Raw genomic sequence first — 15,467 nt, 5'->3', positions numbered from 1 at the left:
CACAATTGCCCCATGCACCCGAGCTAGGGTTGTACACACTTGCCCCATGCACCCGAGCTAGGGTTGTACACAATTGCCCCATGCACCCGAGCTAGGGTTGTACACACTTGCCCCGTGCACCCGAGCTAGGGTTGTACACACTTGCCCCGTGCACCCGAGCTAGGGTTGTACACACTTGCCCCGTGCACCCGAGCTAGGGTTGTACACACTTGCCCCGTGCACCCGAGCTAGGGTTGTACACACTTGCCCCATGCACCCGAGCTAGGGTTGTACACACTTGCCCCATGCACCCGAGCTAGGGTTGTACACACTTGCCCCATGCACCCGAGCTAGGGTTGTACACACTTGCCCCATGCACCCGAGCTAGGGTTGTACACACTTGCCCCATGCACCCGAGCTAGGGTTGTACACAATTGCCCCATGCACCCGAGCTAGGGTTGTACACACTTGCCCCGTGCACCCGAGCTAGGGTTGTACACACTTGCCCCGTGCACCCGAGCTAGGGTTGTACACACTTGCCCCGTGCACCCGAGCTAGGGTTGTACACACTTGCCCCGTGCACCCGAGCTAGGGTTGTACACACTTGCCCCATGCACCCGAGCTAGGGTTGTACACACTTGCCCCATGCACCCGAGCTAGGGTTGTACACACTTGCCCCATGCACCCGAGCTAGGGTTGTACACACTTGCCCCGTGCACCCGAGCTAGGGTTGTACACACTTGCCCCGTGCACCCGAGCTAGGGTTGTACACACTTGCCCCATGCACCCGAGCTAGGGTTGTACACACTTGCCCCGTGCACCCGAGCTAGGGTTGTACACACTTGCCCCGTGCACCCGAGCTAGGGTTGTACACACTTGCCCCGTGCACCCGAGCTAGGGTTGTACACAATTGCCCCATGCACCCGAGCTAGGGTTGTACACACTTGCCCCATGCACCCGAGCTAGGGTTGTACACAATTGCCCCATGCACCCGAGCTAGGGTTGTACACACTTGCCCCATGCACCCGAGCTAGGGTTGTACACACTTGCCCCATGCACCCGAGCTAGGGTTGTACACACTTGCCCCGTGCACCCGAGCTAGGGTTGTACACACTTGCCCCATGCACCCGAGCTAGGGTTGTACACAATTGCCCCATGCACCCGAGCTAGGGTTGTACACACTTGCCCCATGCACCCGAGCTAGGGTTGTACACACTTGCCCCGTGCACCCGAGCTAGGGTTGTACACACTTGCCCCGTGCACCCGAGCTAGGGTTGTACACACTTGCCCCGTGCACCCGAGCTAGGGTTGTACACACTTGCCCCATGCACCCGAGCTAGGGTTGTACACACTTGCCCCATGCACCCGAGCTAGGGTTGTACACACTTGCCCCGTGCACCCGAGCTAGGGTTGTACACACTTGCCCCATGCACCCGAGCTAGGGTTGTACACAATTGCCCCATGCACCCGAGCTAGGGTTGTACACACTTGCCCCATGCACCCGAGCTAGGGTTGTACACACTTGCCCCATGCACCCGAGCTAGGGTTGTACACACTTGCCCCGTGCACCCGAGCTAGGGTTGTACACACTTGCCCCATGCACCCGAGCTAGGGTTGTACACAATTGCCCCATGCACCCGAGCTAGGGTTGTACACACTTGCCCCATGCACCCGAGCTAGGGTTGTACACACTTGCCCCGTGCACCCGAGCTAGGGTTGTACACACTTGCCCCATGCACCCGAGCTAGGGTTGTACACACTTGCCCCATGCACCCGAGCTAGGGTTGTACACACTTGCCCCATGCACCCGAGCTAGGGTTGTACACACTTGCCCCGTGCACCCGAGCTAGGGTTGTACACACTTGCCCCATGCACCCGAGCTAGGGTTGTACACAATTGCCCCATGCACCCGAGCTAGGGTTGTACACACTTGCCCCATGCACCCGAGCTAGGGTTGTACACACTTGCCCCATGCACCCGAGCTAGGGTTGTACACACTTGCCCCATGCACCCGAGCTAGGGTTGTACACACTTGCCCCATGCACCCGAGCTAGGGTTGTACACAATTGCCCCATGCACCCGAGCTAGGGTTGTACACAATTGCCCCGTGCACCCGAGCTAGGGTTGTACACACTTGCCCCATGCACCCGAGCTAGGGTTGTACACACTTGCCCCATGCACCCGAGCTAGGGTTGTACACACTTGCCCCATGCACCCGAGCTAGGGTTGTACACAATTGCCCCATGCACCCGAGCTAGGGTTGTACACAATTGCCCCATGCACCCGAGCTCAACTTAATATTCCGAGCGTCGCTGATCGTGTTACTGAAATTAACTGTCAAGTTGGTATAAAAATGCTTAGGCTAACTCATCCTAATCCTTGCACAGAAGCCCTCCAGAATTTCTTTATTGAAGGTCAGCATTGTTCCAGATGGATAACAAAAACTGGAACTCAACTCAAAATGTATCAGGTTCATAATTTGTACCAAGAGAAACAACAACGGCACTTTCCTGCACCGTGGGAGGTTACACCCTTTCCAATTTTAATCCCTCCCTTTCCACCCAAGAAGCAAATTAGAGATCAGCCCAAGCTTCGTCTTGAGACAAAGCTCAACGCCTTAAGCCATATTGATGCTCTGTCCACAGAGCATTCTCTCTCTCAAATCATATACACTGATGGTTCCCTACACCGCACCACGGGTGCAGCTGGAAGTGCAGTTGTTCTGACAATGGGCGATGGCTTGTACTTTGAGTGGGGAGTCCGTATAAACAACTGGGCCTCTACCCTTCAGACTGAACTATTTGCCTTGATACTTGCACTGAAATGTGTACAAGTCTACAAACTTGATACATTAATTGTAAGTGACTCCTTATCATCCTTAAATGCTCTCAACTCTTTAAGACATAACTGTAACATGCTCGTGTCCGAAGCTAGACACAAATACAACAAAATTATTAAGGATGGTAACAGAGTCCATTTCATGTGGTCTCCATCTCATGTTGGCCTCCGAATGCATGATAGAGCTGATAAGTTAGCCTAAGAATCTGTCTTTAAAGGAGCCGTTGAGTGTAACCTTGGATTGTCAATGAGCAATCTGAGAGCAGCAGTACACCGAGAACATTAATAAAATCTTGTAGATCTAAGGCAGAGTGAAATCGACACCAGTTTATTTATTTTTATTTATTTATTTATGTATTTATTTATTTATTTATTTATTTATTTATTTATTTATTTATTTAGCAGCGTTTCGGGCAGGTCCTTATTCTACCAGATAATTTTAAGTAAGTAAATTCTAGCAGAATTAATAAAATGATAACAGATACATTGCAAGAAAAAAATGAGATGAGAGAGATTAGTAAGTATATTAAAGCACATTGGTATAGTAAAGCTCTGATTGATTACATTGACAGCTTGATTGGTAATTTAAACAAAGATTAATAGGCACCATACAGCAAATTGATAGCCCACATAAGAAGATAGCAATGATCACAATAGTAAAGTTTTTTGGATTGGGTACATAAAGATTGGGAGGATTGGGCAGCACTAAATACAATGCAATTTTAAAGCAACAAGATAGAAAACTATGAAGATGAAATTAGGGATTTTTTAGTTTTGTTTTTGAACGACGCAAAAGTTTGACAGCTTTTCAATTCAATAGGAAGTGAGTTCCATAGACTCGGTCCCTTTATTTGCATAGTGTTTACACAAATTAAGTTTGACTCTGGGGATATCAAAGAGATATTTATTTCTGGTGTGGTGATAATGGGTCCTATTACATCTGTCCAGGGAGAGTTTCAGAGCAGGATTTGCATTTAAGAACAAGGTTTTGTAAATGTAGTTGACACAAGAGAATTTGTGGAGTGAGATTATGTTTAGCATGTTTAGGGAGTTAAACAAGGGAGCTGAATGTTGTCTGAAAGCAGAATTTGTTATTATTCTGATAGCAGATTTTTGCTGGGTGATGATGGACTTGAGGTGGTTTGCAGTGGTAGACCCCCATGCACAGATACTATAATTATGATAGGGATAGATTAGTGCATTATATAGTGAGATAAGAGCAGAGTTAGGTACATAATATCTGATTTTGGAGAGTATACCAACTGTTTTAGAGACTTTCTTAGTTATGTGTTGTATGTGGATACTGAAGTTGAGTCTCTTGTCTAGGAATAGGCCGAGAAACTTTCCAACAGTTCTATTACTAATGTTAACATTGTCTATCTGAAGGTGAATTACATTTGTTGATTTGCTTCCAAATAAGATGCAGTAGATCTTTTCTATGTTAAGTGTTAGATTGTTTGGGTTTGAGTAGATGAGGGTAGTATCATCAGCAAACAATATAGGTTTCAGAATGTTAGAGACATTAGGCAGATCATTGATGTATATGAGAAATAAAAGAAGTCCCAGGATGATGCCCTGTGGCACTCCAACGGTTATTTGATAGAATGGGGGAGTTTATATCGTTGATGGCTACACATTGGTGGCTATCACTAAGATAGGATTGGATATAGTCCAGGGGATGGGCTTGGATTCCATAATGATGGAGTTTACGTAAGAGGTAGTTGTGATTAACAGTGTCAAAGGCCTTTCTCAGGTCAATGAAGAGTCCAATCGGAAACTCATTTTTGTCAAGGGCTGAGTAAATTATATCAAGGAGACTAGTACCAACATCGTTGGTACTCTTTTGAGACCGGAAGCCAAACTGACAGATGCTGAGTATGTCGAATTTTACGAGGTAGGAGTAGAGCTGTTTGTAGATCATTTAGGTTCCAGTAATTCCATCTATCATCATACTATCATGCAAGAGGAGCCACACATCTATGGTACATCAAATAAAATCAGCAGACTTCTAGATGTTACTACTGCTCGGCTTAGACTCGGTTACAAGTATCTCTGGGAATTCTCATTATCTGCTGATGTAGACCTGACCAAATGTAAACTGTGTCAACAAAATTATTCGCACACCCTCCGTCACTATGTGATGGAGTGCGAAAAGGTACGTGAATTTAGAGACAATTCTATAACCAATGTTCCAGCGATGTGTGAAATATTTCATTCAAAATTATCTGCTACCAGAAATTTTAGCCAAATATCCCCAGTTTGCTAACTGTAGGTAGTAACTGAGTGATTGTAACCTATCCACCGCTGCCCACTGGATGGGGGGCGGTGTGCAGGACAAACATATCAATTGTGACACTATCTCTCATCATATGTCAGTTGCTTAATTTAGAATCTGTACTTGTGGTCGATCTCGAACCCATTGTTGATGTGACGACTTATACTGAATTTTGTAACTAGCTCATCAAAACTGTAACTTGCTTAGCTAAATGAATTGTGGGGTTCAGTCCCTGAGCCCATTATGTGCCTCTGTAACCCTTTCCACTACGGCCCACAAGATGGGTATGGGGTGCATAATAAATGAACTAAACTAAAAAAAAAACTAATTCGAATTCTGCCAATTAGCTATTTTACCTCTTCGCCCTTACTTCATTACACACAGAAATCACAATAGCGTTCCACACATATCTATGGGTTATTCTACCATGTAAGAGGAGCCACATATCTATGGGTTATTCTACCATGCAAGAGGAGCCACATATCTATGGGTTATTCTACCATGTAAGAGGAGCCACATATCTATGGGTTATTCTACCATGCAAGAGGAGCCACATATCTATGGGTTATACTACCATGCAAGAGGAGCCACATATCTATGGGTTATTCTACCATGCAAGAGGAGCCACATATCTATGGGTTATACTACCATGCAAGAGGAGCCACATATCTATGGGTTATTCTACCATGCAAGAGGAGCCACATATCTATGGGTTATTCTACCATGCAAGAGGAGCCACATATCTATGGGTTATTCTACCATGCAAGAGGAGCCACATATCTATGGGTTATTCTACCATGCAAGAGGGGCCACATATCTATGGGTTATTCTACCGTGCAAGAGGAGCCACATATCTATGGGTTATTCTACCATGCAAGAGGAGCCACATATCTATGGGTTATTCTACCATGCAAGAGGAGCCACATATCTATGGGTTATTCTACCATGCAAGAGGAGTCACATATCTATGGGTTATTCTACCATGCAAGAGGAGTCACATATCTATGGGTTATTCTACCATGCAAGAGGGGCCACATATCTATGGGTTATTCTACCATGCAAGAGGAGTCACATATCTATGGGTTATTCTACCATGCAAGAGGAGCCACATATCTATGGGTTATTCTACCATGCAAGAGGAGCCATATATCTATGGGTTATTCTACCATGCAAGAGGAGTCACATATCTATGGGTTATTCTACCATGCAAGAGGAGTCACATATCTATGGGTTATTCTACCATGCAAGAGGAGCCACATATCTATGGGTTATTCTACCATGCAAGAGGGGCCACATATCTATGGGTTATTCTACCATGCAAGAGGAGCCACATATCTATGGGTTATTCTACCATGCAAGAGGAGCCACATATCTATGGGTTATTCTACCATGCAAGAGGAGTCACATATCTATGGGTTATTCTACCATGCAAGAGGAGCCACATATCTATGGGTTATTCTACCATGCAAGAGGAGTCACATATCTATGGGTCACCCACGAACGTCAGCAGACTTCTAGAAGTTACTAATTCTACTCCATTCTGTAGCGCAGCTGCCAACGGTTTAGTAGTAGTCTGCGCAGTAACTGCGGGCTCACCATAGCCCGTGCTACTGGAACTTTTTGTTCCAGGTAGCGAATCTTAAACAACAACAACAACAGCGCAGTAGTTGGTTTACAAATGAGAGCTCACGGGTTCGATTCCCGCTGCAGGACAGTCGCGACGTTTGGACACGTTTTCTTACACCTAATTGCTTATTCATCCAGGGATAAATGCGTAACTGGGAGTTAGACAACTATTGTGGGTTGCACCCTGCAGAAGCCCAGGGTTGCTCTTGGTGGACCTCAGTAAGCCCGTAACAGCTGGCAAACGTCCCGTCCCAGGTAGTTCAGGGTCCCAGTAGTACTGTCGGCTTCCTTCTCGACACTCAATGGAGAATTACGGGTTCGAATCCCGAGCGGCACAGAAATATTACTCATATTTTTTGTTCACAAGAAGGTACAATGGGTTGGTGAGATTACATAAGATTGGTATTTGAACGTTCTTGTAAAGCCACTGACACGTGTAACGTTCCGGGCAGGTCCTTAGTCTGACATATCACGTCAGGCGAAAAGGTACATTGTACAAAGATTTTATATCAACAAATAACTACAACATAAAATGAGAGGTGATCACACACTGGTGAAGAAATATGTCTTAAGTACTAATATTGGGGAAGTGAGTAGCACAAGATACAGTGTGAGTTTAAAGCACAAGGTAGGAAACTTTGTGGATGAAACTGATATTAGGTACTTTTTGGTTTTATTTTTGAGTAAGAAATAGGTTGGACAATTTATTAATTCTTTAGGGAGTGAGTTCCATAGACTGGGTCCTTTAACTTGCATGGAGTGTTTGCAGAGAATTATTTTGTTTCTGGGGATATCAAAGAGATATTTATTTTTGTTACACCTGTCAAGGAAACGTTTCAGACCAAGGTTAGCATTTAGGAACAAGGTTTCGTACATGAAATGGCACAAGAGAATTTAAGGGACTTAAACAGAGGGGCTGAGTGTTGTCTGAAGACAACAGGTTGTTATAGTTCTGATAGCAGATTTTTGCTGAGTGGTGATGAGGTTGTGGGTATTTGCAGTGTTGGAGCCCCATGCACAGATACCGTATGTAAGATTGGGATAGATTACTCCGTAGTATAATGAGAGTAGAGCAGAATGAAGAACATAATATCTGATTTTGGAGAGTATACCGACTGTTTTTGAGACTTTTTTTTTGGCTATGTGTTGTATGTGGGTGCTGAAGTTGAGTCTCTTGTCTATGTATTGACTAAGGAACTTTCCATCATTTTTATTGCTGCTGTTTTATTAAAGAGTGATGTGCACTCTACATTATCTATCTCAAGTTGAATTTGACTTGATGATTTACTACCAAATAAAATGTAGTAGGTTTTTTTCCTATGTTGAGTGCGAGTTTGTTTGTTGACATCCATGAGTGGACGTTTTTTAATTCATTATTAACAATATTATTTAGTGTGTGTGGGTTGGGGTCAGAATAGATGAATGTAGTATCGTCAGCAAATAGTATAGGTTAATAAATGGTAGAAACATTGGCAAACCATTGATGTATAAAAGAAATAGGAGTGGTCCTAAGATGCTGCCCTGTGGCACTCCTACTATTAATGGTAGAGTGGGGGATGTTATGTTATTGGTGTCTGTCACTAAGATAGGAACGAAAATAGTTCAGAGCATGGCCTTGGATACCATAGTGGTGAAGTTTAAGTAAGATGAAGCTATGGTTTACAGCATCAGAGGCCTTTCTCAGGCCACTGAAGAGTCCAATTGGGAACTCATTTTTGTCAAGTGCCGTGTATGTATGGTCCGTCTAATTACCCAAATCTGCTCTAAAATACCCAAAGCTTCCTAGCATTACGGAAGTAGTTAACAAATATGATAAATTTACTCACTTAATGTTGGTGCTGAATGTAGAACATGTAAAAACATATTTTAACACTGAAAAAGTATAATTTTATAACGAAATTAGATGAAACTAAGTGGTAGGTGACGCCACAGGAAGTCGACGATCCAAGCCACAATGTTGCGGCTTTGGGTAAGAAGATGGACCCAATTTCGCTATAAAATTATATTATTTCAGAGCAAAAATATGTTTTTTTCATCTTCAACATTCAGCACCAACATTATAGTGAGTAAATATATGAGAGTTTTTCATTACTTATGTAATGCTAGGGAAGCTTTGATTACCTGTGAGTAGATTTGGGTAGCTTTGTGTGATTAGACGTTGTCTAATTACTAATATAGTGTTGCCACCTATAATATTATATATTTAACTCGAGAAGTTACTACGTCGTTGCAGCATATGAGTAGAGTGAGTGACCAGTGCTGTGGTCCGCTGTGTGAGGAGACAGTGTGGGTCCAGAGACTTACACAGGTCGTAATCTTAGACGTGTGATATCTTTCTTTAGATACTTGTAGATTTCTTTAGATATCTGTAGATTTCTACAGCAATCAGAGTAGGAGGCAGGAGGACTCTGGATCACGCTCTCTGGTGCTGGCTGTGGTTGGGTTCACACTCCCCTTCGTGGGTTCTGTATTCCTTTACCTTTTCTCTCTCTCTCCTTACCGTATCCTGATTCTCAGTTCTACAAGATAAGTATTGTATAAGGTGTACCGGTCTCTGGCAAAAGTGTGTAGTAGTTTGTGTAGCCTGAGCTAGTGTTTATATTCCTAGAATACTCTAATTTGTGTTAGTGAAACCACGTGTGCTCAAGTTGTTCCAGGCTACCTATGGTCTTTTGCTAGTGGCCTATCCAAGTAGACTTTACCCTAGTTTTGTAATTGTAAAACCTTGCATCCTGCCTATGTTGACATTAATGTATATGGGGGGGGGGGGGTTATTAGAGGGTTTAATAAATAAGGTATAAGATAGGAGGTGTCCTTTAATCCTGATGAGTGTGGAATAGGGGATTAACTTAGACTGCAGATATATATCTTAAGTGTGGAATAGGGGATTACCTTAGACTGCAGATATATATCCTAACCTAACTCTTAGTATTTACTGGGAATATTCTTCCCTGGGGGCTGGGGCCTTCCTATTTTCACTATTTTAGGAACTCTTTTATCTTGTACCATTGGCAATCTCAGTTTAATCGCATACCTTTCCATAACACTCCTCTTGCATGGTAGTATAACCAATAGATATGTGGCTCCTCTTGCATGGTAGTATAACCAATAGATATGTGGCTCCTCTTACATGGTAGAATAACCCATAGATATGTGGCTCCTCTTACATGGTAGAATAACCCATAGATATGTGGCACGCTATTGTGATTTCTGTGTGTAATGAAGTAAGGGCGAAGAGGTAGAATAGCTAATTGGCAGAGCTCGGGTTAGTTTTTTTTTTTTTTTTAGTTTAGTTCATTTATTATGCACCCCATACCCATCTTGTGGGCGGTAGTGGAAAGGGTTACAGAGGCACATAATGGGCTCAGGGACTGAACCCCACAATTCATTTAGCTAAGCAAGTTACAATCTTGATGAGCTAGTTACAAAATTCAATACACATCGTCACATCATCAATGGGTTCGAGATCGACCACAAGTACAGGTTCTAAATTAAGCAACTGACATATGTGGAGAGCTAGTGTCACAATTGATATGTTTGTCCTGCACACCGCCCCCATCTAGTGGGCAGCGGTGGATAGGTTACAATCACTCGGTTACTACGTACAGTTTGTGAACTGGGGATATTTGGCCAAGACTTGTGGTAGCAGATCATTTTGAATGAAATATTGACACATCGCTGGAACATTGGTTATAGAATTGTGTCTGAATTCACGTACCTTTTCGCACTCCATCACATAGTGACGGAGGGTGTGCGAATAATTTTGTTGACACAGTTTACATTTGGTCAGGTCTACATCAGCAGATAATGAGAATTCCCAGAGATACTTGTAACCGAGTCTAAGCCGAGCAGTAGTAACATCTAGAAGTCTGTTGATTTTATTGGATGAACCATAGATGTGTGGCTCCTCTTGCATGATAGTATGATGATACATGGAATTACTGGTGTCGATTTCACTTTGCTTCAGATCTACAAGATTTTATTAATGTTCTCGGTGTACTGCTGCTCTCAGATTGCTCATGGACAATCCAAATTTACAATCAACGTTTCCTTTAAAGGCAGATTCTTTGACTAACGTATCAGCTCTATCATGCATTCGGAGGCCAACATGAGATGGAGACCACATGAAATGGACTCTGTTACCATCATTAATAATTTTGTTGCATTTGTGTCTAGCTTCGAACACGAGCATGTTACAGTTATGCCTTAAAGAGTTGAGAGCATTTAAGGATGATAAGGAGTCACTTACAATTAATGTATCAAGTTTGTAGACTTGTACACATTTCAGTGCAAGAAGCAAGGCAAGTAGTTCGGTCTGAAGGGTAGAGGCCCAATTGTTTATACGGACTCCCCACTCAAAGTACAAGCCATCGCCCATTGTCAGGACAACTGCACCCGTGGTGCGGTGTAGGGAACCATCAGTGTATATGATTTAGAGAGAGAATGCTCTGTGGACAGAGCATCAATATGGCTTAAGGCGTTGAGCTTTGCCTCAAGACGAAGCTTGGGCTGATCTCTAATTTGTTTCTTGGGTGGAAAGGGAGGGATTAAAACTGGAAAGGGTGTAACCTCCCACGGTGCAGGAAAGTGCCGTTGTTGTTTCTCTTGGTACAAATTATGAACCTGATACATTTTGAGTTCAGTTCCAGTTTTTGTTATCCATCTGGAACAATGCTGACCTTCAATAAAGAAATTCTGGAGGGCTTCTGTGCAAGAGTTAGGATGAGTTAGTCTAAGAATTTTTAATCCAATTTGACAGTTAATTTCAATAACACGATCAACAATGCTCGGAATATTAAGTTGAGCTCGGGTGCATGGGGCAATTGTGTAAAACCCTAGTTTGTGTCTCGGAAAGACTGCAGGATTCGTGGTAGGTCAGTTGATTTCCCGGTTGTAATTCTTTTGACTATGGCGTAGCTCAGTCGATTAAGGCGCGTCTGGGATTCTCTCGGACTTAGGTTCGAACCCTCGTCACGGCCCTTGTGGATTTGTTCTTTTAATGTGACTACTCTTGCATGATAGTATAACCCATAGATATGCGGCTCTTCTTGCATGGCAGTTGTAGTAAAAGTATTATTATATTATTGTACCCGGATGGATGCTCACTTGACTTTCGTTTGGATGCTCGCTTGACTGTTTTGTTGTTGTCAGATCAGCTGTGTCGTGCCTGTGTACAGGTTAGTTGAATGTTAACTCCTTGTTTAATTTATATTTGTTCTAGCGTTAGTCATGTGCAGTTTGCTTATTATTATATATAGTTTAAGCACTGTTAGTCTTTATAAGTATAGTATATTATATGGCTTGTGTTATTGCAGGATGTATCTGTACTGTAATTATTTGTTCAATAAAGTCACATGTCTGGCAATGCTTCTCCTTTACCTCAATTTATTGATCAAATAAATACAGCCAGTGAACATGGAGCGGTTACTACGGCCCGAGCGGTTTGTTACTGACCCAAACGCCACCAACGCCGCTCAGGAATGGCGTCACTGGCTCAAGACGTTCCAAAACTTTACTCTAGCAGTAGAAGAAAATACTCCCACCGTGGACAAGCTGCGTCTCTTAATAAACTATGTTGCTCCACGTGTGTTCGACTACATAGCTGACTGCACTACGTATGATGCGGCTGAAAAAATCCCTAACAGAACTGTTTGTGAAGCCCAAGAATGAAGTATTCGCAAGGTATGTGCTTGCAACACGACGCCAAGAACCCGGTGAGTCGCTTGATTAGTTTCTTCAGGCATTAAAGTTATTAGCTAAAGATTGCCAGTTCAAAGCAGTGACTGCTGTAGAAGCCTGTGATAACTATGTGAGAGATGCTTTCATTAATGGGCAAGGTTCTGTCACAATAAGGCAGCGCTTACTTGAAAATAAAACTTTAGACTTACAGTCAGCCTTTGACCAGGCTCACACTCTAGAAACGGCACAGAAACTTTCTGCCTCTTATGCTCAGCCAGGGGCTACAAACGCTGCCATGGCACTCTCATTAGACCTGGAGGACTCAGGAGGACAAGAAAATGTAGAAGAAAAGGTTGACACAGTTTCTGCAGCTACAACTAGTGGTTTAAAGTGCTTCTTTTGTGGTTACACTCGACATCCTCGCAGTCGATGTCCAGCTAGAGAGGCTCTGTGTATGAATTGCAAGTAAAAGGGTCATTATGCTAAGGTCTGCCGATCTCTGAAACAGACTAACAGTGCTTCAAACACCCAACATTCCGCTGCTATGCTCGCTACTTTAGCTGGGACTTCGCCCTCATGCCTCAATAAATCAGTGCTTAGCTCTAAGATCAATGGTATTCCAGTCAGTGCACTGATTGACACTGGTAGCTCTGAGAACTTTATTCATAAGAATATTGCCGAGCAGAGTGGGTTTACACGTCTATCCTGATAATGGGGCAGTTTCTATGGCTACTGTATCGTTCTCTTCAAAATTCCTGGGTCAGTGTTCTGTAGACTTAGAATTGCAAGGAGAAACTTACCATGGTGTGAATCTCAAAGTGTTACCCGATTTGTGTGCTGATGTGATTTTAGGCCATAACTTTTTACAAAATCATTCTGTGCTCGAGATGGCTTTTGGAGGAGATCCCCTCCAAAAGGGGATCTTTGGACCTCCCCTTAGAATATGTGGATTAGCTGCCGTCAAAGTTCCGGCTCCATCTCTCTTCAGTAATTAGCACCAGACTGCAAGCCGATTGCTGTAAAATCCAGACGCTATTCTGAGGCTGACAAGTTGTTTATTGAATCTGAGACCGCTCGGATGCTGCGTGAAGAGATAATTAGACCCAGTCATTCTCCATGGAGAGCCCAGGTATTAGTAACTAAAGGAGAACATCACAAGAAAAGAATGGTTGTAGATTATTCACAAACAATCAATCGATTCACGGGGCTGGATGCCTACCCCTTACCGCATATAGATGAGATTGTGAATAATGTTGCTAGGTTTAAAGTATACAGCACGCTAGTCTTGAGAAGTGCTTACCATCAAGTGGGTTTAACAGAGGAAGAGAAGCTCTCTACAGCCTTTGAAGCTTGTGGGAAGCTTTTTGAATTTAATCGTATCCCTTTTGGGGTCACTAATGGAGTGGCCAGTTTTCAAAGAGTAATTGATGGCATCCTTGAGAAAGAAGGAGTGGAGGGCACCTTCGCTTACGTAGATGATGTCTGTGTGTGTGGAGATTCTGAGGAAGACAATGATAAAAATCTGAAACATTTTATGGACGTTGCGAGAAGGTATAACCTGACCCTGAATCTTGAAAAGTGTAGTTTTCGACTCAGGTCTATAAAGCTGTTGGGATATCTTATACAAGAAGGAGAAATTAGACCTGACTCGGAACGCCTCGAGCCACTGTTAAAACTTCCACTACCAAGCAACACAGGTTCTTTACGCAGAACAATGGGAATGCTTGCACATTACTCCCGTTGGTGCTGGGGTTTTCTGAGAAGATCCGTCCTCTCTCTCATGCCAATGATTTTCCTTTATCTGCTGCCGCTGCGAAAGCTTTTGAAGGATTGAAACAAGACATTGCTGAGGCAGTGGTCTGAGCAATCGACCCAACAGCTCCTTTCACTGTGGAAACCGATGCTTCAGATCATGCTATTGCCGCTACCCTAACCCAGAATGAACAGCCAGTAGCTTTCTTCTCCCGAACACTTTCAAATAGTGAACAAAGGCACTCATCGGTGGAGAAGGAAGCTTACGCCATTGTGGAGCCCTAAGGAAGTGGCGACACTATTTCATTGGACGCCATTTTCGGCTTGTGGCTGACCAGCGTAGTGTTGCTTTTATGTTTAACTCTAAGTCAGCTGGTAAGATTAAAAATGATAAAATTGGTAGATGGCGAGTCGAACTCTCCTGTTACTACTATGACATTGTATATCGCCCAGGTAAACAGAACATACCCGCTGATGCATTCTCACGTGTATGTGGTGCCACCAGTGTGGATGATGTAAAGGAATTGCATGACAATCTGTGTCACCCTGGAGTGTCTCGTATGGCTCATTTTGTCCGATGTCGAAGTCTGCCTTATTCCGTGGAAGAAGTGAAGAAGATGACTAATTCTTGCTCTGCGAGCTCTGAACTTAAACCTCGGTTTTGCAAGTTTGACTCTGGGCATTTGATTAAAGCTACTCAGCCATTTGAAAGACTCAACATAGATTTTAAAGGACCACTTCCATCACATTTAAGGAATAAATATATCCTTACTGTTGTAGATGAATTCTCTAGATTCCCTTTTGCATTTCCTTGTTCAGATATGACTACTGGTACAGTAATTCAGTGCCTGGTACAGTTGTTTGCAGTCTTTGGTATGCCTGCATATATACACTCTGATAGGGGAACTTCCTTTATGTCTGAGGAGTTGAAAGATTTTCTACTAAAAAAGGGGTAGCAACTAGCCGTACGACTCCTTACAACCCTAGAGGAAATGGCCAGGCTGAGAAGTACAATGGGATTATTTGGAAGACAGTGTTGCTAGCTCTTAGGACGAGAGGCTTAGATGTATCCCAATGGGAAGTTGTGCTTCCTGATGCACTCCACTATTCGATCACTGTTGTGTACCTCTACAAATTGTACACCACATGAACGATTCTTCCAGCATACAAGAAGGTCTACTTCAGGGCGAACACTACCTACGTGGCTTGCTTGCAGAGGCCCTGTCCTCCTAAAAACGTCAGGTGCGGCAAAGCAAAAATGATCCTCTAGTTGATGAGGTTGAGGTCGTAGACGTGAATCCGGAATACGCCCATGTCA

General features: G+C 43.6%; 1 protein-coding gene across 1 annotated transcript in view; it reads left to right on the top strand.

Annotated features, from left to right (window-relative positions):
• Window positions 1–12,051, top strand: part of LOC138364410 (uncharacterized) — a 36,018-nt gene extending 23,967 nt beyond the window's left edge. The window contains exons 3-4 of the mRNA XM_069324034.1: window positions 11,778–11,895; window positions 12,034–12,051. Coding sequence (XP_069180135.1) covers window positions 11,778–11,895; window positions 12,034–12,051 — 136 coding nt within the window. The remainder of the gene's footprint in view (window positions 1–11,777; window positions 11,896–12,033) is intronic.
• The last annotated feature ends 3,416 nt before the right edge of the window (window positions 12,052–15,467 follow it).

The sequence above is a fragment of the Procambarus clarkii genome, chromosome 13 (assembly GCF_040958095.1).
Source record: "Procambarus clarkii isolate CNS0578487 chromosome 13, FALCON_Pclarkii_2.0, whole genome shotgun sequence".
Classification (NCBI taxonomy): Eukaryota; Metazoa; Arthropoda; class Malacostraca; order Decapoda; family Cambaridae; genus Procambarus; species Procambarus clarkii.
The sequence above is the reverse complement of the archived record's forward strand: the minus strand, read 5'-3'. Positions and strand labels throughout refer to the sequence as shown.